This window comes from Histoplasma capsulatum, genomic scaffold (assembly GCF_000149585.1).
Source record: "Histoplasma capsulatum NAm1 scaffold_1 genomic scaffold, whole genome shotgun sequence".
NCBI lineage: Eukaryota > Fungi > Ascomycota > Eurotiomycetes > Onygenales > Ajellomycetaceae > Histoplasma > Histoplasma mississippiense.
The window spans coordinates 1,670,399-1,694,381 of NW_001813982.1; the positions used below are offsets into that span (position 1 = coordinate 1,670,399).

Sequence of the window (23,983 nt, forward strand, 5' to 3'; positions counted from 1 at the left end):
GTCACGCAACGAAGAACTTCGAGCTGAATGGCGTATTCAAGTTACTCAGTATCAACCTGATCAACTTATCTTTTTAGATGAGAGTGCTGTGAATGAACGTACTGCAGATCGACGATATGGATGGTCAAGCAGAGGATTCCCTTGTCGCATTAGAAGGCCCTGTAAACAATCTCGCAGATGGTCAATCTTACCTGCAATAAATGTCAATGGATATCTTGATTATGATATATATCAGGGGTCCTATAATACAGAGAGGTTCAATGAGTTTGTACGTGTCCGGATACTGCCCAAATGCCAATGAGGTTATCACTACTTAGTGATGGATAATTGCTCTTCTCATCGTTCACAAGCACTGCGAGATCTCTGCAGAGAAGCTGGCATTGGACTTTTATTCTTACCTCCATATTCTCCTGATTATAATCCTATAGAGGAGTCATTTCACGCGTTGAAAGAATGGATTAGAAGATACAGATGTCAGTTAGAGAATCAGTTTGATGGAGATTTTGAAGCCTTCTTGCATCATGCAGTTGAGAATTTCATGGGAGAAGAAGATGCAAGAGGATATTTCAGATCTGCTCATATAGAATAGTATTGTAAAATTTAAAAAGATTCAGATTGCAATTCAATTATGATGATATTTAATATCTAAGTTTCAAATTCAGAAGCAGAAGCAGTATGAGGTCTGCTGTCATCATTACAAACAGCAGATAAAGACAATTTAATCTCCTTCAACTGTGACTGCCAGATAGGACTCTTTAACCCATTTCTTATTATTGAGAATATACCCATTCCAATATTCAACTGAACCACCTGCTCATTTGTCATTGTCTGTATATGATCCAGTTCAAATCCTTCATTCTGAATAATGCTCTTTGCAGTTAAAAGAGCTTCTGCTCTTCGAGGTCTCTCTCTGTCATCAACCAGTTGAAGAACTCATCAATAAACAGATCCGCGTGTTCACCAAACTGAGGGATTGGACTATTTCGAATAGGAGGCAGGTTCGGATTCGATGGCAGGTTCGGATTCGACGGCAGGTTGGGATTCGATGGCAAGTTTGAATTCGATGACAAGTTTGAATTCAGTCCTCCCATGCCTCCCATTCCTTCCATCATATATTTCATCACCATCACATTGATTATCTCACTTGGAGACACAATATTAGATGAAGAAGGAGTTGAGGGAGGAAATATAACTGCTGGCATCTGAGGTGTCTGTATAGAAGGATTAGAAGCAGAGATAGATTCGCTTTTTTGTTCCTTCTTCTCCTTTCTATTCATTAATCTTTTTGTCATCTTTCTTGAGGGATTTTTAACTGTTGCATGTCCACGTTCAACATCATCTATCCAACTGGCAATCTCACTACTCAGGAGTTGAATATGAGTATCATCAAAAGCTATCCAACAAGTGCCCTGCTCAAAGTTATGACAATTCATCTTTTGACAACGCCAGTGAGCAGTTATCTCACGCCCAATCCGCAAAGAATCATGCTCATTTGACCATCGATTTCGAGCCTCCTTCAGCTGCTGGCTAGTGGCCGTGGATCTTGTACGCGTAGGCGGCAGCTTTTCGTCATCAGATATTTCATGAATTCAAGGGGATTTGGCAGGACGATAGAGAGGGGATTTGGCAGGTAGTGAGATTACTTCTTCTTTGACATCTAATGCTCTTTTTGATGCCAATGCCTGGGTTGTTAATTGGGAATCCGACACTCCAATGAAAGCTGCAGGACCGCGTATTACAGAGGTGTTTGAGGATAAAGTTGAGATATCAAGAAGATTAAAAGAGGTGGTAATCTCAATGCTAAATCCGCTCATCTTCTCCTTATATAACTCCTTCAAAAGAGTGATAATCTCTCTCCAATCTGTCTCCTCCTCGAGGGTGATTTTGATTGAAGATCCACATTTGTTTGATGAGATGACTGCTATACAATTTGCAACTTCTATCTCCTTGCAGTTCTGCTTCATAACATACTCTTCAGCTATTCTTTTTGCAGTATATTGGATACGATAGAAGCTGACAGTCATATCATTTGTTGTGACATTCCGTAACTTGATCTTTATAGGCTCCTTTATCCCATTGATAATCACCCGTTCATACAGCCTGAATGAGATCTCAGGCTCAGGGGTAGGTGTTCGCAGAAATCGAGGATCTTCTGGCTGTGTCTCCTCCTCCTCCTCCTCCTCCTCCTTCTCATCATCAGTTGGATTCTCGTCATTATCCGGAACATCCGGAACAGGCGGTTTGGACAGACGAAGGCGCAGGGTAGTTGGAGTCCTTTTACGAGCTTGCGAGGCAGTAGAACGGTGGGTGTTGCGGGGCATATTGGCAGATTTGATGATAAAGGTGCGTATTTGAATGAATTGGATGATATTTGAATGATTCTAGAGATACGTGGATATTTTGGTTATTTCTGCGGTGTTTTGCTACTATTTTTCAGGGGGTGGCAGAAAATTCTGTTTTCGCAAGCTTTATGTCCGCCACAATATCCATCCGTCCAATCATCACATATTTTGAGATATCGAAAATTTCAGCATCTAGCATGAAATTGAAATTTTCGATCGTTCGGGAGGCCTCCGCCAGTACCTCTATGTTTATCTAGTGTCGGACAAACTAAAGTAAAATAATATAGCCAAGTATGGAAAGTAAATACAGTTAGTCACCCAAGACAAGACTAGGAAAGTCCAAGTTTGCCACCGAGGGAGGATTGTCGAAGAAAAAGGATGCTTCCTCCATCGCGAGCGACTCTACCTCAAACAGGGACGGCTGATACGCTGACTCTGGAGGGCCGCTTCATCCTCTGCATCTGCATGAATCAACCTCTCCTCACCTAATATATCAGTCTGTCCAACAACCTCAGCTATGACAACTCCACTACAGCCTGTACGGGTTTTTATATATCAGAGACAGACAGCAGTCGATTCCTGGTCCGTTCAACCGTCCGATCCCGGTCTGCCATCGAACTCATCTTCTGTTAAAGACCAGGGAAGCAAGCACTCGCAGGATCCAAAGAGCGGCAGTGTGAGCAAAGCCCACCCGAATTCAGAATGCTCCAAAAGCTCTTATACATATCATCATCCTGTTACATCATATATGCTGAAATTGACAACCTTGCTAAAGACGTTTCTGTGGAAATGCACGCATGCGATCGCGCGACTGACAAAATTGTTTGTTTCATAGAAACGTTCGAGAGAAGAACGCCTTTTCCTAGAAACTGCATATGGACTACAACTGACAGTCGTTAACTGCGGTGACATCAATAGCACTGTTGATATTTCCACAGAGGTTGATCAGAGCCACGGAGTGGAGCCACAAAGGAACGAGTGTCAATATCATTATCGATTGTTTCCAGACTGGCAAACATCGTATCTCTGGCATGACACAAGGTCACCTCACAACCCACCTGACGAGATTCACGTCGATGAGGACATAATCGAGGCTCGATATCCAACACTAGCGCCGTTCTATTTTGCGTGGCAGGACATATATGAGAACTCGTTTACCGCGCAGGGGTGTGACAGAGGAAGTGGTTTGGATGTTTTCCCGGACATTGCCGTTCGCATTGGTTGGGAGGTTGAAGGCTTACTCATTGCATGCTGGCTGGTGTTGCAGGATGATGTGGAACAAGTGAAATATGAGCCTGCGACAGGGACGTATTCGATCAAGAAGGACAATTTGGGCGACATTCTGAGGCAATTTCTCACAGATATGGATGCTCTACTATAATCGAAGCAGCCAGAGACGACATTAATAGTCGGATTGAGTAACTTGGTCCTATACTTCCGGGTATCCGTAGTTAGCATACCTACAACACCGTGGGGCTATAATCTAAAAATAGCTTGCAAAGACTATGCTATGACTGAAGCTCGCATGCTCAAGCTGCATTCCTGTATCTGCTTATCGCTGATAGTCCAAACGTAAGACAATTCTCTTTCGAAATGAAAGGGGTTCAAGTCGATTTTGACTCTTCTCAAATAGTGAAGGGTTTTTTCTAGATTATAATTCTCTATCTACGGGATGTTCATATCCAGCGTGCTTTCTCCACATCATCTCCGAGTATCTGGTAAAGACGAAGGTTTCGAAATTTGTCATTGGCACAAAAGCCTCGCGAATTTAAATCATCATCACACAGAGAAGAAATCACTGGCAGGGAGAGTGCTTGAATATGTCAATCTCCGCCTCTCACAAGCAATCCTGCTCCTCATATATCAACCGCCCAATCGTTCAAACTCCGGTAGATAAAATTAGGGGGTGAGAGCAAGGAAGGTATGGAGCTGTGCAGCAATAAAACAATAATCCCATCATGCATTAGTTGTTGTCGTGAGGCACTAGTGCAAGGGTTGGACCAAATGAAGCTGCGCCTTTCAGCCACGCTCGAGATCCGACACCATACAGGGTCTCGATAGAAGGCAACCGAATCTATGGAGAAAACTGGAGAACCGATCTGGTCACGGAACGGCGCCGCTCGTAGCCTATTTTCAGCCACTTTCTGTGATTTTGGATGCTATATTTTTAAGAAGACGGGGTTCAGCATTCAGCTACAGTCCATCCGAAGCAAGGATCTGCTAGGGGAGAGAAGAGGAGCGATAAGGCAGTGGTGCGCTCGAAAGACTGTTCAAGAGACGAAATTGAAGAGACGCCCGCTAAGGAGATCTGGGGTGGATGGAAGGGATGATGGATGGTGCTGGTGACAGCGTTCGCTAGGCAATATGCCTACGATAATGCTGAGCAAATCAAGTTCGCTCTCCATCCTGTATCAAGGGGACATGGGTACTGCACACCCGCTGGGGGACTTTCATGACTCACCGATTACAAGTGGCATGGGTACGATGGCGTATCTGAGCGGCCAGATATCCAAATCAACGGCTGGTGTTGCAGTTGATAAAATTCATGCTTGGCTGTATGGAACATCAATAAAGCAGCGGAACGGGCCGGAAGATTTTTCGCGAAAATGCCAAGAACTATTTAACTATGCTAGGACCGGCGACTGGGCGACTGAAGATGACGACCAGCAGCGACGCTTCCAAAGCATGAAAAATATCCGATACCGAAAATTCCCATGTTGGCCCGGTGGATGATGTACCTATGGAGTTAGATATTCACATTGAGTATGTAACGTTCCCTCCAGAAAACCGTCACTTTCTTGCTGGCAAGAGAATGAAACTTATTATAAGTTCAACTACATAGAAGACAACACTTGATATAAAACGGGAGGGCTATTCATTGACAGGGTTAAAATTCTCACTCTTTCCAATCAGTCCGTTGACGCACAGTTTAAAATCGATGGCACATGATCTGGACCATGCTGTAAATAGGGGGCAGTGTTTCGTTCACCCCCATCAGGCGCTTGGCTCCTTGCTTTTAACCACTGGATGACTACACACATTTCCCCCTCCCGGGCTTGCTCTGTTGTTGGTCAGCGAGAGTGGGATGGATTTACGTAATCGTTCTGATATATCCCGTACGTTAAATGCCGAAGTGTGAAGGGTGAGAAGAAGTTAATGGAGGCAAGGATAATGGCATATTGAGTGGACAGGCGACAGGCGACCACTCCAGGCAGCATTGCTAATTTTAGTCACGACCCACCTACCGCTCCCACACGCGTGCTAAAAAGAAGTATGTTATATCACGTGATTACCATAGTAGCACCTATTGGGCACACAGCAATAATCTCCGGAAAAGCGCCTGGAATGCATTCTGGGATCCTGCGCAAAAGTTAATTACAAGAACCTCTGGCCCTCCTGACCTCGATGCATACTCGCAAGATAAAAGAGCCAAATATTTGTGATTATGACCATATGCCTAGTTCAGTGACGTCCAACCCGTCTCGCAAGCGTCAGTATCCTAAGCCCCATCCATCCGACAGGTCACGATTTCGGAAAAGGCAGAAGCTCGACGCATCGGCATCAGCATATTGGGATAACCTGTCAAAGATTTGGTTAACCAAAGATGCATTAGAGGAGTTAGATCGAAGAAACAGCTGCCCGAAACCATCTCAGAACCATCATCAACCTCTCACTCAATGATTTCACACTGAGCTGAAGAAGTGCTGTAATCCTTTTCAGTTTGCTCCAGCCTTTCTCCATGATTGTGCACCCGCTTGTTCAAAGCAGATAAAAAGGGTTTCCAGATTGGGAGGACCTGACCTAACTGACCTTAGAAATGTACGTAACTACAAATCCATGCAAATATACCATTGCTGATAATATTGCCCAGTATTCTAAACTGGAAAACTTCCTTGAAAAAGCAATGAGCTCAAGGTCCCGGAGTAGAAAGCGACGCGCAGATTCTCCTCCATCAACAAGTGCAGATACAAAGAGCACCACCAAGTTCACAAGCACCACACTCTATAATTGTAACTTTCAGCAGAATCTAATTGATCATGGTGTTTATTTTGATGAATATGAATATTCAGATGGTTGAATACCAGCAATGCTAAAAAACTGAGAGGAGATCAATAAAAGATTAGCTCAACCCCGATTCTCCCTTTCCTCATCAAATTTTTTCAATAAGCATTTCTGAAAATTCAAATGAGCAGATACCCACGCATTTAAAAAACAATCAGTCACAATGTCAGTGATTTCTATCATCAAAGATGATGTTGATGATCCCAAATGTGCTGAAGAGGGATACTCACTTGGAAATCTTGCCCTCTTAACTGATGACATTCTGATTCAGATCAAGTCAGATCACTTCTATAGTGCACATTCATTAAATTCACAACAAACTTAGTGACTATATTATTTCATCAACACAGAATGACTTTTCAATGGTACTGAACTTCTTTTTGAAAGCAAAAGATTCTGATGGATTCCAGGCTTGCTATGACGGCATATTAGAAGCTCAGAGTATGCACACTCTACAACAACAATGCTTACACTTTTTACATTGACTTATCATGGTGGTCAATTCAAGCTATACACAACTCATCTCATCAAGCCTGAAGGTCTAGACTGTCACTCTGAGTATATTATGACCCAGCTCAAAGGCTGGTCGATGATCAGTGACCCAGGAACTTTTCAGCATGGAGCATCTGCATACTGAAATGCTTGGGACTGGGCAAAGGAAAAGAGGGATGAGTTTATTAGGGCAGTAAATGAAACACATGCAAAGCCCCAATCTCAGCTTCTTCATTCAACCTCTCAGTGTCAGACGGCTTCTGAGGCAGCTCTCACCTTGGATGACTCTGATCTATCGACATTTTCCGACCAAACAGAGTATCAAGACGCGCAATGGAGCTTCGCAAATACAACTGAAGGAGGAGAAGAGTCTCAGATTCTTTGTAGACATGTCAAGAAGCTGAGAGTTGGCTCCATTGTTGAAGGTAATACAGTGGGTAATAAGACTTACCTGAACTGATGATAAATAGGGCTTATCATGCACACGGGGAAGCCATAACCTGCACCAGGGCAGCTTCCCTTTTTAGGGTTGATCATAGTCATAAATAGCATAATATTATAATGATCAGTGTTTCTTCGCGTAACTCTGGAACTTCCCACCGGGGTGTGGGCCTTTTTAAATCCACATAAATATAATACAATATGCTCTATATTCGTACAGCCTTTTCCCTTCTAGTTCGCCAGACAACTAACCACCTGCAACGCATACCAAAAACCTCAGCGCATATGAGGATGCCTCGCGACGAAATCCAGCCAATGTAAGGCCTTCAAGGTCGTTGGGAGACTAATAGATGGCACTGAATGGTATTGACTTAGGTTGTCTGGTCCAAATTTATATTTTGCAGAGCGTTGATATACAAGGCTCTAGTTTTACATCTGTATTGGAAGAGGATAATGGTTGCAGAACGCTGCCTCTGGTGCTCCGGTAACCCGGGAGAGCGAAGAGAGCTCTGCTGAAGTGTTCAATATGTCCAAGAAGAGACGTACATTTAGATGGGCAACTTGAGGAGGTGGCAGAGTCGGACTTTGCAGCCCAAATAAGAGTGACCATTTATTGCGTTATTATTACTATTATCTTCTACTATTCACTCTTCACACTGTCATCACCCCTCACAAAAACTCTTTAAACTTTCTTATATATAAACTTTAAATAGAGCTTCTTTTATGATTTAAAAATATATTATTCATTCTTTTGAAAATACTGTCTTGCTGTATTTCAGCAAATATAGAAGTTAGATTTTGAGAATATGAGAAAGCTGATTAAAGAGTAGAAGAGATTCTTCTCTACAGAGAAAATAAAATGATGTTGATTATGAACAAAGAATTTAGAAAATCTCTCAAAATGTTTTTTAAAACTTTCTTCATTTATTTGATGAGATTCATAATAAATAATAAAGAATATGATAAAGTGAGACAGATCTAAAATTCAAGTTATATCTAAAAATGAATGTTCTCACTTTTAAAGATTCAAAATAGTATTAATAATAGCTGGAGAGTGTTCTCTCCACAATGTTTTCAATTGTGAGGGCATCTTTTGATGTATAAGGGGAATGTTAGATGATGGAGGAATCTTTGAAGAAGAGGGGTAAGAAGAGGGGTCCTCAGCGCCGAGCTGCTAGTACGCTGACCTATTGAACACCACTGTATTCTGTACAAACAGACCTCCTTTTCCTACCAACACATGCATATGAGTCTTCAACTCAACCATGAGGGGAAAAAAAAAAAAAAAATCAATTCTGAAAAAATTCATTCATTCAAGTCTTTAGGTGGATGTGGCTCCCTGGCTATTGTTGACACCTCTACCACCTCTACCACCCCTACCACCCCCTCGTGCGAAACCACGACCGCCTCTACCCCGGCCACTTCCACCACGTTCTAAAGTTGACGGGGGAGGAACATTATTGTACGACTGAGGTCGGAAATTCGGATTGTGTTGGATAACTCCTTCAAGTGGGTCCGTTCTCTCAACCGAAACATAGCCACCGGGAGTCGCAGGCGGAGCACCCATATCCCCGCCTCCACCTCCACGTCGTCCTCCACGCCCACGTGGATTATATCCATTCTGATGGCCGGTGAAGTTAGCCCGCCCACCCCGGCCGCGCAGATCAGACGGCTGCGGTGAGGAGGCATTGTTTTGGTGGTGATTGCGAATCGGCAATGTTTGCTCCGACTGGCTGTGGCCACCACGGTCTCGGAACACTCCATTGCCCCTGGGAGCACCAAGCTGTCCTGTAAGAGCGCCACAGAAGCTGCCTCGCAGAGGTGGCGGGGCGCTCGCATGTTTCAGCTGGCCCTTTCCACCTGGTCCGAGCGGCGCTCCATATCCCTGGACTGTTAGCGGTTGGTTTTGTTGCTGTTGTTGTGATCTCCCTTGTTCTGCTGCAGCGCGGGTGGTCGCGATAAGTTGCCTGTTGGTCACGTTCAAGACGCATGATGCAGGAACTGTCGACCCGCGGAATGGCGAGCATCTGTCACCTAGGGTCGTCCCGCTCATGAAGGAGACGTCAAATACGATGTCCAGGAGAAGCGTTCTGGACGTCCGCGTGAGCCCAACGACAGTGCCTCTCGTCGCGATGGGAACCTTGCCAGATTCCTGTGCATAGACCACCCTATCACCAAGAGAAAATGATTGATTGCCAAGTCGATGTTCCGCATCTGCCGGTTTCAATAACGCATTACGCGGGACGCCTTTAAGCTTTTTAGCTGTAGCTGCTGGTCGTGTACGGAGGAGTTCGTCTGCAGCTTGTTCGATGGATTTCACAAGGTTTGAATCGAGCTGTTCAGCTTCTAATGGTACACGATCGAAATTCTTGGCCTCGATTGACTTGAGCCACGCCTGAATCTCCTTGATTTTGGCAGCCGCGGTTTCAGCTGGGTAGAAATCTGTCGCTTGGAAGCCATCTCCTTGTGGCTTTCGTTGAATGCCTGCAATGAACTCAGGGAATTTGATCATATATTGCTGGAGAAGATCGATGGCTTTTTCACTGAATTCCCAGCCAGTGGGTCCACGTCGGGAGTACCCAAGAACTTTGAGCTTCTTCGCTTCAAATTTCAGGTTCAGGCCAAGGTTGATGCGCTGGCCATCCAAGACCACCGTGAACGAAGACGTGATTTTAGCCAGAGCCAAAGGGTTCAGATTTAGACTACGGGCAATCGCAAATGACGGACTGTAGGGAGAGAGTTTCTCAGCAGCTCTCGTCAAATCTCGACCAAATTCTGGTTCCCTGCCTTTGGTGACGGAAACAAGACCACTCAATTTTCCGGCTTCATGCCCAGTGATATGTACTGGAGCTCCGTAGTTATATTCACCCAAGAAAAAAGCCCTTGTTCCCTCCGGGAATTCCTCTTCGACAGGTAAGGCTTCTCGTTCGATAAACCTATCATCCTCGCACATCACTCGGTCAACAACAAGCTGCAATGCGTAATCCGTTTCAATACCTGGAATATCGGCGAACTCCTTGACCGTGGCACCTTCGGCTGTCTTCATTAACCCCTTCAGCATTTGCACGTGGACCATGGACTCGATCTCGCCAACAACCATGCCCAGCCTTTTGCTATAATATGACTCAACTTGGTGGGCTTTGCGTCTCCACTGATCCGTTTGTGATGGTGTATGAGGAATCGAAACAATATGCTGCTCTCCGTCGACATACATGTAATCGAAAAGTTCGTCAGATACGCGAGTTACTTTGGCCTCTTGAAGGAAAGGGTAGCCAACGTGAACTCTTTGACCAAGCTTTTGTTTCGCTAGTTCAACACTGGATCGATTTTCAGGCTCGCTGAGCGTTACCACCATGCTCTCGTTACGACTCTCTTGTTGGAACACGGAGACCCCGTGGAAACCTAGTTGGCCATTATGTGGCAATGTTTTCAAGCTAGGGAATCCCGCCAATGCTTCGTGCCCTAGTTTAACCCCTTCCACAAGGCCAACGAAAGGTTCTAGGCCTTCCATTGTTGGAAGGTCGAACACATTTTCTATGCAGTGACACTTAGCAATGTCGGGGAACACGCCAGCAAGTGAACTGGGATATATGTATTCGATATCTGGCGAATATGTGAATTTTAATGTAACGCCAAATTCATTTCTTGCATTCTCTTCTGGTGTCAAAAGGTGTTTCTTTGTAGCCATCGCGCTAAGCAAGCGCTTTTCATCGATAAACGGGATCTTGACAACGGCTTCCCATTCCATCTTTTTGCCGTTCATGTCAAGTTCGAAGTCGCGAGGGTAAAAATCAATGATCGGTGATTCCGGGGAAGTCATCAATTCATGGAAGGCTGAAGGGACAATTTGTTTACTTCGGTCCGGTAGAACGCCCATTAATTGTTCAAAAGGATGGAAGGGTTGCCCAAGGTCGAAATTCATATCAGCTTCCAAGCCAAGTTTGACGTCAGAAATCATCGGCGAATAGTGATACTGATAGAACCAAGGCCACGAGGCAACTCCACGATAATAATAATAGAGAACCCATTGAAGGCCTTGTACGTAATTTTCCGTCAATTGCCGCATTTCTTCATGGTTATCCATGTCCCATCCGAATTTGGACTTGTAGTAGTTGTTCTTCCATTCCTGGAACTTGAGTTCGTATTTTTTTTCAGCAGCTTGTTGGGCTTCCTCGGCTGTTGTCTCCTTCACCTTAGCGTTTTCGTATCTTTTCATCACGAGAAGAAGTGCAATCTGTCCCTCTTCGTTATCGCCGTCATCATCACCAGAGCTCCCGCTAGTTTGAGTCTCCTTCGACGGAAGTTGAACCCGCAAGAACCTATCGCCATGCTCGTTGGACACTGTAGTCCAAGCAAGATGTAGATCGTCTGCTAACTGCTCTACGAATTTTCGATCCCTCGCAGGCAAATTAGGGGAGAGGTCAAGAGGAACAAATTGCCCTTGATCATTCACCGGGCGATGAGTGACATACTTTTTAATTCGGTTGAAAACGTGCTTCTGCGCAGGCGAGATCGCAAAATCCTTCGCATTTGCAGGTGGTTCCGAGCTTTCCAGCTCCTCGCCTTTCATTTTAGATTTAATCCAACGCGCATCCGAAAATTCTGCTTCAAAGAAGCGGAATTCTACATCAGATAACGAATCAAGGAGCACCCCTAGTCGCTCCAAATTGATTGTCCCCTGTTCATTTATGTATCCTCCCAGTTTCGGTAAAACTTGTTTGTATACCTTGAACATCCATGCCAGCGCCCCCTCGTTAATGTGTAGATTCGGCAGATTCGGCAAGAAGTCATTTCCCACGAAGAAAGCCATCAGAATGAAATCGTCGATAACTCGTTCCAAATCAAAAGGAAATTGCAAAGCGTTCTCCTCCTCCAACTCCTGAAACTCCAGCTCTAGGTATTCCCGCACCATACATAGGTGCATAAGATAGAAATTCTGGTGTTCTAGCTCCTTCGACTTTTTCTGACTTTGCCTTCCAAACGTAACTTCTTCACGGAGTAGGCAAAAATGCGGATCATGACTCAACAGGCCCAACATGATCAAGTCCGCATCTAAACCGTATAGACAATGTCGTATATCTGGTTGGTACCCTGGCTGCGCTTTCGACTGTCGGATATATTCCATGATCTTATGCTCTCCCTCACCAGGAACCTCATGACCGGACAGAACGATCTCCACGCCCTGCCACTCCACGTCCTCCGAGACTTTCTTATTGATGAAATACTTCAGCTGCTGCGTCAGTTTGGCCATGAACTCAGTTCCCGGCGTTATGCAGTTGCTATCAAAAGCTTCCTCCTTGGGCATTTCAATCCCTTGTTAATAGCCTTTTCCTTGGCCAGCTCAGCATCCAGCGCGGTTCGGAATCGTCGCGCTCGTTGTTGGTTCATTTTCGCGCGGGGGGCGACTCCATCGATAGCCATGAAAAATAATTGTTTCGGCTTGATCTTCCCGTATAAATGTTCAATATAGTTGAAAATAGCGATGAACATCTTATCTTCTGTCATGCGAAAAGTTGGAGAATCCGAATCCTTGTGGGTGCAGTTGTGGATAATGCCATTCACGTCGAGGTATAGGCAATCAAACTCGGGGATTCGGTTTTCCGCAATCAACTGCGATATAGCGGGGTATCGCTCAGACATCCATCTGAAAAACTTTGGAACACCCATATTTGTGAGTTGTTAAATTAAGGATAGGAAAACAGTAAAAAGCGGAAAATATGTGGAAAACAGCCGTGACGTGACCTGGATCGAACACCAATAACGAAGGAGGATTGAAATTAACCCATATACACAAACTCTAGAGGAATGAAGAATAGATGGGCTCTCGGAGCTCCGAATAGAGAAGGAAACAGCAAAAAGGGAAAACGGACGTCCATTTAAAAAGCTTGGAGTGAATCGGTTTTCATCATCTTGAAAAGATCGAGATGGAAGAGATTGTCACGTGGATGACTCTCCCAAAAGAAGACTAGTGGACACATTAACGCGACAATCGCGTTTTCTTCTTTGGATGTCTGTTTCCCAACAACAGCTTTGATAAGACTCTACCGGCCCAGAGAAGCTCAATTGGCAGGGTAAACTGTTTTGAAGTCCTTGAGCCCTATTCTTCTTAAGCCACAGCTGCCTCCACTTTTAGGAAGCGCGCGAAGCCTTCACTACAAAGCTCACCATGGATGATTATGACCAAGGTATGTGAGGATCTCTCGGTGTCGCGCAAGATGGCTACTGATTTTGGATGTGACAATTGTAGTGGGTATAGAGGATGAACAAGAAGAAGAGAGAACGGAGGAAAAGATAATCAATGAAGGTATCGACTCCCGTCTATTTTGCTGCTATCTTCTGAAGATCGCTCAACTGACATTTCCTTTTTTCTAGAGTACAAGACGTGGAAGAAAAATGCACCCTTTCTTTATGATATGATACTTAGCACAGCACTAGAGTGGCCTACTCTTACTACACAATGGTTACCAGATAAACAAACGTAAGTTTTCTTAGGCAGTGCTTCTACTTCTGCCTCGGAGCTCCATTTTGCTTATACCCCCGGATAGTCTTCCAGATAAACCTTATTCCACCCACCGCCTACTCATTGGAACACATACATCGAGTGATGCTCAAAACTACCTTCAAATAGCGCATGTCCAACTACCCAATCCAACAGCTCCAGATGCGGAAGATTACGATGACGAGAGGGGTGAGATTGGCGGTTATGGAGGCGGGGGATCAAAGAAGGCACCCATGGAGGTGAAATTTAACATCGTCCAAAAGATCGATCACAAAGGCGAGGTGAACAAAGCGCGATACCAACCACAAAACCCAAACGTTATCGCAACAATGTGCACAGATGGAAGAGTGATGATTTGGGACCGATCTAAACACCCCAGTCTTCCCACAGGCAATGTCAGCCCTGAGTTGGAGTTACTTGGACACACGAAGGAAGGATTTGGGTTAAGTTGGAGTCCTCATTTGGTTGGCCATCTCGTTACTGGAAGTGAAGACAAAACCGTCCGCCTTTGGTTTGTGTTCCCACTCTTTAAAAAAAAAAAAAAAAAAAAACTGCTGAACCAGCACTCGTTTCTGAGTTAAGCATTTAAACATCTAAGGCTAATACCCTACAGGGACATCACACAACACACAAAGGGCAACAAGGCTCTTAGACCTTCGCGAACATACACCCATCACTCCTCCATTGTCAACGATGTGCAATACCATCCTCTCCACTCATCTTTCATTGGCACTGTATCCGATGATATCACACTTCAAATCATCGATGATCGCGAAGCTGACACCACCCGTGCGGCTGCGGTATCCAGGGACCAACACAAAGATGCGATAAATGCCATTGCATTTAATCCAGCTAAGGAGACACTCCTTGCTACCGGATCAGCGGACAAAAGTGTTGGCATCTGGGATCTCCGAAACCTCAAATCGAAGCTGCATGCGCTGGAGTGTCACAATGAATCAGTGACATCTCTAGCTTGGCATCCTTTTGAGGAAGCGGTGCTTGCAAGTGCCAGCTATGATCGGAAGATTATGTTCTGGGATCTCAGTCGCGCTGGCGAGGAGCAGACGCCTGAAGATGCTCAAGATGGGCCGCCTGAGCTGTAAGTTTAGCATATTACTATTATCATTATTATTTCCCTGTTTCAACCGTCCCTGCACAACTTGCTCCCTATCAAATGGGCCATATATGCCTGTGCGGCATGTTAATAACCGTATACTAACCCCATTCCGTTGAATAGATTGTTTATGCACGGTGGACATACCAACCGCATCTCCGACTTCAGCTGGAACTTGAATGATCCGTGGGTTCTGTGTTCAGCAGCTGAAGACAACCTGCTTCAAGTATGGAAAGTGTCTGATGCCATTGTGGGTAAAGACATGGAGGATATTCTAACTGAGGAGCTGGAGACATGAGTAATTACAGGAGTCATTTTGCTCGGTTACAAGTGACATGACTTGGTTCCTACTACTGTTTTCTGGCTTGGACCGGTGGCTCGTTGTCTATATTCAGGTTTGACGCACGATTACCACAACAAACTTTATCCTAAAAAAAAAAAAAAAAAAAAAAAAAAAAAAAAAAAAAAAAAAATTCACGCTTCAAGTTTTACCTTGCAAATGGGGGTGGTGCTATCTTCGGTGTTGCCTTCAGGTGTATGAACTTATGGCTTTTTGTCTTTTTACTTTCCCCATATGTATTTGTAAAGGGGCAGGCAGCGGGCTATTCGACTAGTTAAGTCTTACCACCAGAAATCTGTTTCGGCACCTGTTTTGGGCTAGCCGCAAATTTATTGTAGAAAACCTGACACTGGCTTTGTCACATGTGAGTGGCGCTTTTGATGTCATTTCGTTGCTTGAGAGAATCTTCTTGAAACAATTAAAAGATAATTTACACAAATCAATTTCTAGTCGATCTCTATGGAGTAATCGATTTCTAGTTGATTTTTAACTGATCAAAAATTGACTAGAAACTGATCAGATCCTAATATTTTGGTATGCTTGTGGCTATGCCTGGGAAAACTCACTGTGAGTGGTGGTAATCGTATAATGATAATAATAACTAATAATAATAATCAATTACTATATTGTAAATCAGCTAATAATCGATTAAAATTATATGAATATATCATAGTCATTTTCTATCTATTTTACAATTGATTTATTGATATAAAATTTCATTTCTCTAAAGAAGATCTATATAAAATGACAGAGCGGGAAATTGCACGGGCCACAGAAGCGCGATCCCGACAAGCCGTCCAACGACTCGGCGTCTTAGTCATGGCTTACTGCGGGATGGAAAGTTATCATGGTCGTCAGAAAATTCAAAAAATTTTGACACTGATAATGCTCCCACAAATATAACTTCTTTGTCAAAGGTTCTGGAAGCTGAGAAGTAAACGATACTGAAATCGGATTCATTCTCTTAACGCAAAGCTGAAAAAAATTCCCCCGAAATGGCCAAGGAACCTCCACCGCTGGGCCCCAAGCCAAAGTCCGCTGTCCCTTCCAGTCTCTTAAACGGATCAGCCTCTGTCCGCGCGACAAATGGCGTGCGCGAGAGCGAGCGTGAAACGCTCAATTCATCAATTAAATCTTCATTGTCATGGAAACAAGTCGTTGATCCGGATTTTACATCTCCAAAACCAATCCTGGCGGTAGGGAACCCAGCAGCCGCCGTAACCATGCGGGAAACTGTAATGCCCACTACCAATGGGCATATTGAGAACGGGTTTCTGGAGAATGAGCATGAACATGTATCAGCGGAACGGAGCGATGCTGAGAATGAAAAACCGCTGCCCGCCACTCACAAGCCGCTTGACATTCCCGCGGCGCAGAACACCAGCCCCGCCGCCGGCCCTCCTCCCATTCCCCCCCCTCCCCTTAAACGAAATTTTAGCGAACCACCCCGCGATCCTCGGGACCATACGAAACCTCGAAATTTATCTTCCGCTGTTAGTAGGCCTGCGAGCCCTTATACGCTAAATCCTCCAATTGATTTTGACGGGCTTAGTTGGCCGAGTACGTATCCCGGTTCCGGTAAAGGAATGGCTTTCGTTTTTCCCAATTAACAATTTACTTTTGTTTTGCAGGCGTCGGCACTCGCGAGCGTCTCGAAGCGACACCAGAAGAAAACGAAAAACGAACACAAAAACTAGCAAATGCAGTCCGGACGGTTCTGGAATGTATTGGAGAAGACCCAGAGCGCGAGGGCCTTCTGGGTACACCGGAAAGATACGCAAAAGCGCTGATGTACTTCACAAAGGGCTATGAGGAAAACGTGCGCGATCTAGTCAACGGTGCTGTCTTCCATGAAGACCATGATGAGCTAGTTATCGTGAAGGATATTGAAATTTTCTCACTGTGCGAACATCATTTGGTCCCGTTTACCGGCAAAGTATGTTATTTCATTCCACCGACCCCTTTCGGATTCTCAATTTCAGAAAAAGTGGATAAATTAGATGAAATGACAGCACATGCTAACTCTAAATGCGAAACCCTCAGATGCACATTGGCTACATACCCGACCGCCGTGTCCTCGGCCTTTCTAAATTCGCCCGCCTCGCAGAGATGTTCTCACGCCGTCTCCAGGTCCAAGAACGTCTAACGAAGCAAGTAGCCCTCGCCATCTCCGAAGTGCTGAAGCCCAGAGGTGTAGCTGTGGTTATTGAGTCGAGCCATCTGTGCATGGTGATGCGCGGTGTGCAGAAGACCAGCAGCACGACCACAACGAGTTGCATGCTGGGCTGCATGCGGGCGAGCGCGAAGACCCGAGAGGAGTTCCTTAGCTTACTCAATCGGAAATAATTTTTTGTTCTCAAACAGGGCATAAAATGAAAAAGCAGAAGAAGCAGAATCAGAAATATGGGTGCATGAAATAGAAAAATGTATAAATAGCCCCAATTTTGGATATCCGAAACGAATCAAACGAATGACCACAAGACAGCATCGACATGCAACTCTCCGAATTTCAATATCCCACGCTCCAAACGATGACGATAAATTTTCACTTTCCGATTCCGAACACGATCTATTGCATTCCCCTCTTCAAGCATATCTTATCTTCCCGATAGTTTATTTGCCGTTCATCAAATTTCGCATCATGATAGACATTTGTTCCTTTTCTTGCCCTCATTTTCTTCATTTTTTTCCCCTTCAACTCGGAGTTTTTTGTTTTATGCTTGTTTTCTTTCAAGAGCCATTTGACAATAGACGCTTTTTGAAAACGCCGGGGATAAGTTGTTGCTCATAGTGGTAGTGGTTAGAGGGCCACTGCCGACGCAGCCGCCTCTGTTGCGAGACGGGGAGGACGCGAGACTAAGGCCGAAAGCTAGGTTATCAAGTGATGTATGGTAAGGGCGTTGCTGGCGGTTCGTGGGCGATGAGGCGACGGACGGGAGGAGGGTGTTGATTAGGTGGCTTTCTCTTTTTTGACATTAGCCGTTTCAACAGGCACACTGTTTTCATGATATCATTATTATTGTCTCATATATCAGGTTGGGTATTCATCGTCATTATGTTCTCCGGCTTTTGTCGGCGGGTACTATATTCATTCCATCTTCACTGTTTCATTTTGCTGTTGGCTTTTCTTCTTTTCCTTTCCTCCATTTTCCTTTCTCCTTGAACCCCTGTTGACTGGATATATATAACTTCAACATTTCCTGTGTTCATTTATATTTATACCTCCCCTCCCCTACCTGTTTTCCATATATTTTCCCTTTTTTTTGAACCCAACCTTAAACTTCAAGGAAGATATTCATTCGGCTTGCAAGAGAGAATTTACCGGGATATATTATTGTATATATGGACCCGCCCCTCATCCACCGTATCCCTTCCTTTTCTCCACTCGATACTCGATACCTGACATTCTTGATCATAAAGAAAATATGTACTCCTTGAGGCAAGGTGTGTGAGGAGACGATGACTGCGTTTCCTGTTTTTGGTTTTGAGAATTTCAATCAAGGGGCCAATCATGCCATGCTTTCCCTTTCGTTTTGGAGTTGGTTTTATTGCATATACTGTTGAGATAACTGGCAGTGTATCTATCATATACATAAACGTGGTACATTGAGAGAGAGAGAGATGAAACAGGAAACATCTCCAATACCTCACCTCGCAGGTATACGGTCTTTAGCAAAATGGCTAGATGGGAGGAACCATCAAAGGCAGAGCAGCAGGTTATGTGTAATACATTTTTGGCTCCATCCAGCAGGAAGCAAGCAAGAGACACAGCGGGAGTGCGCGTTCCTTGCGCCTGCAGAGTCGTGGGAGAGTTGTGAGGAAAGCAGAGCCCTCCATGGCAACGGAACAGAGTCGTCGACGGCTTGCTATGGAAAGTAAACACTAAACAGGAGTCACACATCTCCAGTGTCCAGCGCTAAGTACTCTCGACGCATTAAGTATTGTTTTATCACCACGCTGGACTCCCGGCCTCGTGTTGGTTCGCTGTCCTTCTATTTTTCTATCATCATCCTTTCCAATCATTCCGCCGTTTATTCGTCTATCCCAGTCCCTATCGTCGCGGTATTGAGTGACTATCGATACCAAATAAACTCTCACTCTTCAGATAGCCTCCTTAATTCTTGTCTGCGGACACATACTCGGCTTGGATGCCTGTTCTTGAATTCCACAAGCGTGTTATTCGAATTGGCCCATCTATCTGCGCGTTTGCATCCCCCCATTTCAGCCAAAAGTTGCACATTCACCATTCTGGGTCGTTCTATGTCTGGTGACAGAACCCCTATTCAATTGCCAATCTTGTATACAATACCCATTCTACCCAAATCCATCTATCTCATTCACTATCTCCCGAGCAAGGAGAAGGATAATGCTTATTGATCTGAATCGTTGCCAAATTCGTGATCCAAACTTCATTTCATTCGCTGCTCAAGGCACCCTTCGCGCGCGTTTTGATAATCTTTACTTTCCGTTAGCTCTTTGGATAAGAGCGTTATAAACATTTGCATTTCAGTCTTCAGGCATTTACGTAGATTTTGCCTGTCGAGGTTGGGCGAATATGAACCTGCAGCAGGGTTATTTACCCCAGGCCCACATGGCTGTGAGAGTAGGGGGCTTGGGCCAGGTCTCCATGCAGCAACAAGAAGCATATCAGGCTCAGTACCAGCACCAACCCCAGCACCAGTGTCACCTTCAGACGCAGGTATTACCGGCCCCAAGACTCCAACATCCGTTGGATCCACCACTTCCAGGGCTACGCATATTTCCACCTGTAGCTGACCTGTCACAGCAACAACAGCAGCAAAATCAGCATCGGATATACCCGCCACAAGCGCCACCACCGCAGCTGCACCAGGGCGGAGATGGAACAGGACACAGAAGGACCTCATCATGGCCTCAGAGAATAGAACTGCATATGCTTCCTCCACAGACTAGAAAGAGCAGAATGCATGGGAATGGCTGGTCACAGCACACGAGGAACGGCTACAATTCCAGTCCCATTGGTGGCTCAGGAGAGATGGAACGGTTCCAACAACCAACAAATAGACTACCACCATCTCACTTAAATATGGCAGCCTACGGCAGTGCAGTCCCTGGGCAAGACTCAACACTAGGCCAATACATGGGAAATTATCCTATGCAAGGAATCTCGCATCAAGCTGGGTACGTTGGCCAGGGAGAAAGTTGGAGAGCGCCTATAGGAATGCCTGCGTCCGTAGCAAAGCCTGGTTGGACGCCAAATCATATGAGGTGTCAAAGCGACGGTATGTACAGCTTGGACGGCGACAGATATTTTGAGGAACCTCATGGTCCGTCTGCCTCATGCCAGCTGAGGCAAAATGGCGAATTGCAGCGAGCGCCCGGTTTCGGAATGAGCATGCAATGGGCGCAACATGGCAATAGAACAGTTGCACTGCAATCGCATTTGGCGACGATGGGACCCGCACCGTCAGTGCCGCCGGAGCATGCGCGGATTCGCCCGGAAGAATGGAATACAAACCATGCGAGCCCGGTGACGCAGATTTCTAATAAGATGTCACACCGGACCACAACTCACGCCAACCCACCAATACAAAGTTCCAATGGGATGTCAGCAGAAGAACATGTCTATAAGTCGACCCAACCCACTCCTCCCGTTTCGCCAAGACCGATAGCAGCACCCAGGGATCGCACTTACGAAGACCCACTACTCATGCTGCTGAAAGCTGCTGAATTGATTTTAGGCCCATTGATACCCAAAGGCATGTCCATGATTGCAAAGGAGGCTGGTGGTGAGAAGCTAACCGCAAGGCAGAAAATGCTCCCGCTCCCCGTTTGCTTCAATCCTCTGTTTGCGATGAGGACAAGAGACCATCCAAACGAGCAAGCCGGGAATCGACTGTCTCTGCATGGTCTGTGGAATCCCCGTCGTAATACAAAGGTCCAACGGCTGCCGCCCTTGGCAGAGGCGCTTCGGAATGTCAACCTAAACGATGCAGACTCTGATACTTCTCCCAAAGATTCAAAGCAGACGGAGGCCCTCAATCCCGAAACCCTAAGACAACTCAGTTCTGAATCTAGGGAATCTAATATGTTGTCATCTGATATTTCCCAATCGCCTATTTTTAAAAAACGCAAACTTGAAAACTGTTCATGCCAAACCCCATGCCAAGTTCCAGGGCTTGAGGGAGTCAGACAGCAATATGAGAAACCCTTCAATATTTTCGAGGAAATTCTCAAAAGACCGGATCTGACCTTGCTCCTCGCAAAGCATCTGCGTGTACAGGAGCTTTTGATTTTATATCGTATTTCAAGAGATTTCCACAATGTGGTCAACACTCGCTTTACAACTGTAATCCAGGCACAAGCAAGTGCACGCGCTCCAGAATCTGCAAAAATATTTCCGCCTCGTTGCTATGCAAAACTTTGCATTCCAGACCCAGGTTTACGTCCCCATCCTGTTGCAAGACGTGCTGCTGTAGGAGAGACACGCAAAGTTCCATCGTTCCGATGGCTGCTCATGGTGTGTTTTCGCGAAATGGTCTGTCATGAGATCATCACTATCCTGGCAGAGGATGGGGTCCCTGTACCAGACCGTTGCGCGGAAACCATGAAAAAGATATGGCTCCTCATGGATATTCCAGACAACGCACGACGAATAGGACTAGCTCAAAACTGCGAGATTTTCACGGACGTCGATCTCTTCTTCGCTACATTGTTTTTTGTCAAGCTCGACATGCGTTTCACGGATCCAATCACCGGGAGCGGGAAGGATGGGATGCGCCGCTTGTTGCTCGCACAACCTAGCCTTTCCATGCTTTGGCGCACGTTGAAACGGACAGCATTGATCAGCAAGCTAGACGTAATGCGACTATTCGTCCGTTGGAAGTACCAGCCACGCCAGGATCAACGGGGTTTAAGTATCTTCGGCATTCCAGCGCACGAGGTGGGCATCGTGCAGTACCAAGGCTGGGGCCGGACACGCAACCGAACGCTGCTACAGAGACCAGACGAACTGCTGCTGAAGGAATCAATACGCAGGGGTTTAGAGTTGCAGCAGAGGTATACAGATATGTTTTTGTGGGGGTATATTAATCCGAATACGATGCAGGATTACCCGCCGGTGTTGCGCCGGAGGCAGATGGAGAGGATGGAGGGATTAGAAGAAATGCTTGTGCCTGTGGAGGACAGGGGGAAGGTGGAGGTAGGGAAGGTAGTTTCAAGGAGGGTTATGGGGTGATTAATATGACGGGTCGATCCATTCCCTGTTTGGCCACTCTTTTGTTTTGTTTTGTTTTTTTTTTTTTTTTTTTTTTTTTTTTAAATTTTTTTGTGTTCTGCTTTGTCTTCATATATTCGTGGAGTCCGCGATATCTTCTTTGGGAGAATGATGAGTTATTATTTCATTGGTGATTGCTGGAATGAATAATGGCCCTTGTTCGGCTGAGGGTTGTAACTAATAATATGGGGTTCCCGGGGTTATTTTGTTTTTGGTGATTGGAATACTCCGTACTTGGAGATAACATTGGAAGCATAATGAATTGATCGGTCTCCTGAATAGCTAATGGAAAAATAAATGGATTAATGGGTTGGATTTATTTGGGATATTTGTCGAATCAGGGAGCTGGATGTGGTTTTAAATCTCGGCCGGAAAAACCTTCGGCGTAGCTTTAAAAACCCAAGACCAACCCAACTAAAATGTGCCATGAAGCATTATTAATACACACATTAACTATAACTAGTGTAATGCAATGTCTTAAATCATATTTCTCAGGCCCTAACCAGTAAACTAGCCCTAATATCCAGAATACCTAACCTTCACGTAACCCATAACTCTGTGTTGGGATGTATTGAAACCTAAGTCAGTATGGAGCGGGTGGGCGTGGGTGTGTTTTAGATGGGGTGGTGGAAGTTGGTTGAAATGATGATTAATCAGAGCACGTGGGCATCCGACTTGGTCAAGGGAACTTGCAACTTGCAAGAGAACAATTCCAACCCAACAACTACTCCATCACCGCCCAGCAGCAGACGGCCTTATTAGACAGTCCTACCCTGGAATACGGTTTGGAGGCAGAGGTATGTGGTTTGTATCTCGAGTGCCCGAGTCTATCGTTCGTTCGATGTCATCGTGACCCCGTCGCCCTCGTTTGTTCCTCCTCGAATAACCTAGGTAACATTAACTTAGTGATTTTGTCGGTGCGTTCCGGGGGAAGAGGTGTCAACAATGACGAATATCTACATCGTGAGGACGGCGATGCACCACCCATGGTGTACGCTATGTGGATCGGCAGGGATTGTTTTCGCTGGCCAACGATGGATTGATAGATGGATGGATGGACGGGTGGTGGGATGGGATTGGTGTCCTTTCGTACTTTTGTAGTTCGTGTCGTCCGTTGCTGCACGACAGTCAACACCACCAACTGCGCAGAGCAGGCCTCCACCCTTATGCTCTTTCAATCTCTCGCGAAGGGAAACGCTATTTGAAAAACACCACAATTTCGTGCCGCTGAATCTCATCTGGTTAATATCTGGTTGATTCATGCCGTGGGCGGCCCGAGGATGGTTGACGGAATGAAGATTTATGCTCAAATTGCCACTGGAAAGGCGCGGATGATCCTCTGTCTTTGCGACAGCACGTCATGTTTGGTTGGGGTGGCAGGGAGGTTCATTTCCTCAAATGGTTTGTAAATTGACCGTGATCAGTTTGAGCCTCGAAC

General features: G+C 45.4%; 6 protein-coding genes across 6 annotated transcripts in view; 3 read left to right on the top strand and 3 right to left on the bottom strand.

Annotated features, from left to right (window-relative positions):
• The window catches only part of HCAG_00483 (predicted protein), a gene marked incomplete at both ends in the record, with an annotated part of 3,089 nt that extends 2,264 nt beyond the window's left edge, over nt 1-825 (bottom strand). Inside the window, 3 exons of the mRNA XM_001543387.1 lie at nt 103-159; nt 399-422; nt 703-825. Coding sequence (XP_001543437.1) covers nt 103-159; nt 399-422; nt 703-825 — 204 coding nt within the window. The remainder of the gene's footprint in view (nt 1-102; nt 160-398; nt 423-702) is intronic.
• A 764-nt stretch (nt 826-1,589) lies between these two features.
• HCAG_00484 (predicted protein) lies at nt 1,590-2,321 on the bottom strand (the record flags this gene model as incomplete). The annotated part of the gene is made up of 2 exons (XM_001543388.1): nt 1,590-1,972; nt 2,006-2,321. 2 exons carry the CDS (start codon nt 2,319-2,321, stop codon nt 1,590-1,592), a joined length of 699 nt encoding a protein of 232 aa, XP_001543438.1.
• Nucleotides 2,322-8,658: 6,337 nt separating this feature from the next.
• On the bottom strand, nt 8,659-12,642 carry HCAG_00485 (conserved hypothetical protein; the record flags this gene model as incomplete). Its single annotated transcript, XM_001543389.1, has 1 exon — nt 8,659-12,642. One exon carries the CDS (start codon nt 12,640-12,642, stop codon nt 8,659-8,661), a length of 3,984 nt encoding a protein of 1,327 aa, XP_001543439.1.
• Nucleotides 12,643-12,840: 198 nt separating this feature from the next.
• On the top strand, nt 12,841-15,284 carry HCAG_00486 (chromatin assembly factor 1 subunit C; the record flags this gene model as incomplete). Its single annotated transcript, XM_001543390.1, has 8 exons — nt 12,841-13,008; nt 13,471-13,522; nt 13,585-13,641; nt 13,710-13,815; nt 13,883-14,347; nt 14,450-14,935; nt 15,074-15,204; nt 15,259-15,284. 8 exons carry the CDS (start codon nt 12,841-12,843, stop codon nt 15,282-15,284), a joined length of 1,491 nt encoding a protein of 496 aa, XP_001543440.1.
• A 1,001-nt stretch (nt 15,285-16,285) lies between these two features.
• On the top strand, nt 16,286-17,636 carry HCAG_00487 (GTP cyclohydrolase I; the record flags this gene model as incomplete). Its single annotated transcript, XM_001543391.1, has 3 exons — nt 16,286-16,850; nt 16,922-17,226; nt 17,334-17,636. The coding sequence occupies 3 exons, from the start codon at nt 16,286-16,288 to the stop codon at nt 17,634-17,636; spliced, it is 1,173 nt and encodes a 390-aa protein (XP_001543441.1).
• Nucleotides 17,637-19,845: 2,209 nt separating this feature from the next.
• On the top strand, nt 19,846-22,506 carry HCAG_00488 (predicted protein; the record flags this gene model as incomplete). The annotated part of the gene is made up of 1 exon (XM_001543392.1): nt 19,846-22,506. One exon carries the CDS (start codon nt 19,846-19,848, stop codon nt 22,504-22,506), a length of 2,661 nt encoding a protein of 886 aa, XP_001543442.1.
• Between the last annotated feature and the right edge of the window lie 1,477 nt (nt 22,507-23,983).